Source organism: Pan troglodytes, chromosome 11 (genome assembly GCF_028858775.2).
Source record: "Pan troglodytes isolate AG18354 chromosome 11, NHGRI_mPanTro3-v2.0_pri, whole genome shotgun sequence".
Taxonomy (NCBI): domain Eukaryota; kingdom Metazoa; phylum Chordata; class Mammalia; order Primates; family Hominidae; genus Pan; species Pan troglodytes.
In genome coordinates, this window is record NC_072409.2 from 44,085,029 (window position 1) to 44,091,028 (window position 6,000).

The following is a 6,000-nucleotide window of genomic DNA, read 5'->3' on the forward strand; positions in this document are numbered from 1 at the left end:
ATGGGAAGGGATGAAGGAAGCTACCTCGCAGGTTACTAGCTGGGCCACTAGTTAGTAATTACTGTCCATCAATTCATGAGACAGGAGGAGGAACTGGTGCTTTAGTTTTGTGTAGCAAGCAGGAAGAGGACAAGTCTACTTAACGCGAATCAAAATGAGAGCAAGCAATTATACAGAATTTCTCTCCCTCGACAAGATAAGCTTCTCATATTACAGCGATCTTAACTTTGAAATGCTTTTCAAAATAGGGAGTCACTTGGGCTGGGAGGGGACTTCAACTAAGTCCTCATTTTACAGAGGAGGCACTGAGGGGCAAGGCTGTTTCAATACCCTGTCCAGAGTGCGCACTGTTCAGGCAAAACCAGGACTAAAAACCAGCTCTGCCGGATCCGTTCTACCTACTGCTCCTTCTGCTTCAGCTGCCCTCCCAACCTACTAATAGGGATTTACATCCCCAAATACGTTCATGTAAACACTTAGCATTCTTCAACTAAACACAAAATCAGATATGTAAGCTAAAAATCTAAAGCCAAAAAACATGTATTTAATTTCCATAAAATTTCTACTTTTCTTTGGAAAAACTTTCCCATTGTGTCAGTTTCTATTCACTGTACCATTCTCTATATTTCAGGTCCTAAGACCAAAAAAAAAAAATCCTTTTTAAACTTAGGCCTTGAAGAAACGACAAACCCTCTAGGCTTAATATTCCACCATATGAAACCACTGACACAGACAAGGCCTGTTCTGCCGAAACCAGGCCAGTTAAGTCAGGGCTCAATTGCTTCTGTATTATTGTCAGAAGCCATCTCGACCTCAAGCAAAAGTAAAACTGGAGAAAGAGGCCGGCCTAACTTGCTCCTCGGCTGGTCCCCAGCAACGCCCCTGGAAACTCTGCTCCCCATCGCTAGGACCGCCCCTCCGACGCCGGGAGAACACGGAAGGAGCAGCAAGGCGCTGCCCGGCATCTGCCGCCAACTTCCCCGTCGACGGTCTGATTCAAATGCTCCCTACCTGTTTTCCATGTAGACTTGGAGAGAAACTGCGCCAGGAAAACTGTTACCAACTGTTACAGGGACGGAAAACGCCGATCCAACTGTTACAGGGACGGAGAACTCCGAAATAACCAAATTACTACTTATATTCACTGTCCCATGTCTAGCGCCTTTTGAAACAATAACCAAATCCTGTAAAGTTTTGTCTGCGATGAGCAGTCACTAGGAAAAACCTGTATTCGTGATGAATTCGCCTCCTCCCCAGAAAAGGACCGACTTTCCAAGAGCCGAAGCCCCTGCCCGGAGCGGCGGGCTCGCGGGCCCTGGGTGCCCCCACCCAGCCTCCCCGGGATTCAGGCAGCCAGGCCCCGCGCCCGCGCTCACCCAGGTGCTCCCCGCGGCCTGCGCGCCCGCGCGCTTCTCCGGCATGGCTCCCGCCTCGGGCTCCGACGCCGCCTTCTCCTCCAGCTCCGGCGGCGGCTCCACGCTCATGCCACGGCCATGCCCGCGCCAGCTCGGGGCGCTCCGGGACGACGGCGACGCCGCGGAGGCGGCGGCGGTGCCCGCGCCCTCATGGGCTCTGCGGCCCGCGGCGGCCTGCGGGTCAGGCGGCGGCGCCAGCGGCGGCGCCGAGGGCTGAGGAGGCGGCGGAGGCTGAAGCTGCGGATCAGGCTAGCAGAAGACCGCAGCTCCAGGAACCGACCACTTAGCAAACCGCACCGACCCCGACTCTCGCAGTTACCGGCGGCGTCAGGGGCGGGCTGCACGGTTAAGAGACTGTGCCCCGCCCCGCCTCCCCACAGGCCGGCGCCGGGCAGGAGGCCCCGCCCCGCACCTCAGCTCCCGCCTCGAGAACGAGTCCCGCGCCTGAGTAGCCTCCAGCGATGCCACGCCCACTTCAGAGACCCCTCCTTTACCTCGCGACTGGCCCCTTGGCATCAGGACTTCGCGGCGCGCGGGAAGTACGTCATTTCGAGAGCCCGTACGACTGATTTCTTTTTCCGGAGAATCTGGACTGAGGCTAGCAAGCGGGGAGGGGCAAACTCGTGGGGGTTTGGTAGTGATTGCAGTTCAGTTTTGGTCTTGGTTTGCGCCAACCCGCCAACCTCTCAAGTTTTTCTATGGTTCTCCAAGAAGAAAATAATATAATAGAAATGTTTCCCAAACGTACTTGAACGCAACACTTTTTATTCTTGACACATGATTAATATCTTGCAGAATGTGTAGGACGCAGTTGGAAAAGCCTGGCTTTTTATGTTTATTTATTTTGAAAGATATGCACCTAATACTGAAATATAAAAAAGCCTACAGGCCTGGCGCGGTGGCCCACACCTATAATCCCAGCACTTTGGGAGGCCGAGGCGGCTGGTTCACCTGTTAACCATCATTCTGAGCAGACTATCACAAGGACAGAAAACCTTGACACAGGGCAGGAAACATCACACATGGGGGCCTGTTGTGGGTTGGGGGGCAGGGGGAGGGATAGCATTAGGAGAAATACCTGATGTAAATGATGAGTTAATGGGTGCAGCAAACCAATATGGCACATGTATACCCATGTAACAAACCTGCACGCTGTGCTCCTGTACCCTAGAACTTAAAGCATAATAATAATAATAAAAAGGTAGAATTTTACGTGACCCAGGCAAAGGGTTTATTCTACAATGTGTGTGAACCATGTAAAAAGTAGGAACGTAAGGACTTTTTTCCTTGCCCTACTTCCGTTTCACATGCTAGAAATATATACAGCGTGCTGCCTGCTGTCCCTGTAGTCTTCGCAACAGAAGTGATACCATCTCTATGCCAGAAGCAGGAATTGCTGATGTAGGTCAGCCCCTCTTTTTCCTTGTCACCCTCGCATAGTTAATGATCAAATCTTGCTTATGCCCTTTCTCACCTCCTATCTCTTTCACCACTCCATCAAAGCAACTGTTGTGCCCTATTTATTTTATATGTCAGATTGTTCTATGCCTGCTTACTGCCTTAGTTCATACCCTTCCCATTTCTCAGCAGTTTGCTGTACATCTTTGGGTTCATTTCCACTTATGCATGTACTCTTCACACAAAATTAGTCTTTCTCACTAAAAGCAATTGTAACAAAAGCAAAAATTGACAAATGGGATCTAATTAAATGTAGGAGCTTCTACATAGTTAAGAAACTGTCAACAGAGTAAACAGCCTACAAAATGGGAGAAAGTTTTTGCAAACTATGCATCTGACAAAAGTCTCACATCCAGGCTGTATTAATATAAGGAACTTAAACAAATCAACAAGAAAAAAAAGCCAACCCCATTAAAAAGTAGGCAAAGGACATGAGCAGACACTTTTCAAAAGAAAACATACATGCGGCCAATGAACATATGAAAAAAAGCTCAATATCACTTATCATTAGAGAAATGCAAATCAAAACCACAATGAGATACCATCTCACACCAGTCAGGATGGCCATTATTAAAAAGTCAAAAAATAACAGATTCTGACAAGGTTGCAGAGAGAAGGGAATGCTTTTACACTGTTGGCAGGAGTGTAAATTAGTGCAAACCATTGTGGAAAGCACTGTGACGATTACTCGAAGAGCTAAAAACAGAACTATCATTCAACGTAGCAGTCCCATCTCTGAGTATATTACCCAGAGGAATATAAATCATTCTATCATAAAGACACATGCATGTGAATGTTCACTGCAGCACTAGTCACAATAGCAAAGACATGGAATCAACCTAAATGCCCATCAATGACAGATTGGATAAAGAAAATGTGGTACATACATGCCATGGAATAGTATGCAGCCATAGAAAAGAATGAGATGATATATTTTGCTGGATCACTCATGGAGCTGAAGGCTATTATCCTTAGCAAACTAGCACAGGAACAGAAAACCAAATACCGCATGTTCTCACTTATAGGTGGGAGCTAATTGATAAGAACTCAATGACACAAATAGGCGAACAACAGACAGTGGGGACTACTTGAGGGTGGAGGGTGGGAGGAGGGAGAGGATTCAAAAAAAATAACTATTGGGTACTAGGCTTAGTACCTGGGTGACAAAATAATCTGTACAACAAACCCCCATGACACTAGGTTACCTATATAACAAACCTGCACATGTACCCCTGAACCTAAAAGTTTGGGGGAAAAAATGGTCTTTCTAAAATACAAATCTATCTTACTACATCACTTTCTTGCTAAAAATTCTTCAAGATATCCCGTTTTCATGAAGAAAAAGGCTCTGGTGTGTTAGCATGACATGAATGCCTCAGGCTCTGGCCTCTCCCCACCTGTCAGCCTTATCTCCTGGCATTTTTCTACACCCATATCATTGGGCTCCCATCATCTGTGAGGCTCCCTCAGTCTGAAATAGCCTCTTTCTCCTTCTCCTCCAGCCATTTATCTAATTCCTGTTTATAGGTATTCTAACTTCTGTTAAGACTCAGCTCAGGTATGGTCTCCACCAGGTTTTCCCCAAGTTTCCTTTCCGTATTGCAAAACCTTTCCTTGCACCTTCTGTACACTTTGTTTAGATTTCTGTCAACATATAGTTCTCTGAATGTTTAAAAAAAAACCAAAAACCAAAAAACAAAAAAAAACAACAACACATAATCTTGCCGGGCACAGTGGCTCACGCCTGTAATCCCAGTACTTTGGGAGGCCAAGGCGGGTGGATCACTTGAGGTCAGGGGTTCGAGACCAGCCTGGCCAAAATGGAGAAACCTCGTCTCTACTAAAATACAAAAATTAGCTGGGCCTGGTGGTGGGTGCCTGTAATCCCAGCTACTCAGGAGGCTGAGGCAGGAGAATCGCTTGAACCCGGGAGGCAGAGGTTGCATGAACCAAGATTGCGCCATTGCACTCCAGCCAGGTGACAGAGTGAGACTCCATCTCAAAAAACAAAAACAAACAAACAAAAAACATAATCTTATCCAAAGAGATAGTGAGCACATGCCAACATTTTATTTATCTTGGTAATAAGGGAACCCATAAAGTGGGTTCAAAAGAGAATTTGAAAAACTAGGATTGTTACAGTCAATGTGAACAAAATGGAAGGATGAATTAATATTGGCACATTAGATGCAGCCCTAGTTAATGTCCTATTGGGCAATTAAACTGTAGCAGTTGGGGTGATCTCATTTTTCCACCATGGAAAAGAAAACCAACTCATCAGTTTCTTAGGAGATAATTTCTAACTTTACAGGGCTGTAAAATATCTGAGCCTATCAGTCATAACGTCAAAAATAAATAGTCAAAACCCTTTGAGAGTCAGAAGACCCTTGGATGGGTTTGTCAGACAATCGTCTTATAGCATGACATTGATGGAAGTGGAATCTCTTTACTTTGTTTCCACGTTTTGAGTAATTTTGCCTAGCACTATCATTGTTTACCCTGATGCTATACTTTTTAATTCACTCAATCCTGGCGTATACTGTGAACTTGAGAGAACTTAAGCGTTGGTGTTCAAACTGGGGTACGTATACCCCATGTAATATGGAAAGACTTTTCAGGGGTTACGTGGCCATGGATAGCTTTTAGATGACCAATTTCCAGGCCCTCGTCCTAGGTGTGTACCCTTTCCTACAGCTAACCTGCTCCCTGAAGTGTCTCTGTTTTGCAAGTTCCTCTTTTCCTCCCAGTCCAATCACCCTTCTGCCACTTCACCAAAGCCTCCCACCCATCCCAGCCTGCTCATGAGCACACCCTGAGACCTAAACACTCCCATTTTCCATTAAGCAAAAGAGCCAAATTGGCCTCAAAAGTCTGACAAAAATATACTGAAAGCCAGTCTACAATATCCTGGAAAATACATTCTTTATCACAAACTAATGATAAATGTAAATGTCAACTTAAAAGTGTAGCGGGGGACGTTAAACAGTTTATTAACATTTTTTTTTTCCTTAGGAGACAGGGTCTCACTCTATCACCCAGGCTGGAGTACAGTGACATGATCATACTTCACTGCAGCCTCAAATTCCTGGGCTCAAGCAATCTTCCAGCCTCAGCCTCCCAGAATCCT

General features: G+C 46.1%; 1 protein-coding gene across 5 annotated transcripts in view; it reads right to left on the reverse strand.

Annotated features, from left to right (window-relative positions):
* MFSD14B (major facilitator superfamily domain containing 14B) overlaps positions 1–1,992 on the reverse strand; it is an 86,875-nt gene extending 84,883 nt beyond the window's left edge. The window contains exon 1 of one of the 5 annotated variants that reach the window (XM_063788510.1): positions 1,910–1,992. Coding sequence is in view for 3 of the 5 variants with exons in the window: in XM_024345771.3 (XP_024201539.2) it covers positions 1,377–1,484 (108 nt within the window). In the remaining 2 variants the exon portion in view is untranslated. Of the gene's footprint in view, positions 1–1,011; positions 1,356–1,376 lie in introns of those variants that run through there. The other 4 variants (XM_024345771.3, XM_063788512.1, XM_054658289.2 and 1 more) reach the window with 4 other exon arrangements.
* Positions 1,993–6,000: the final 4,008 nt, after the last annotated feature.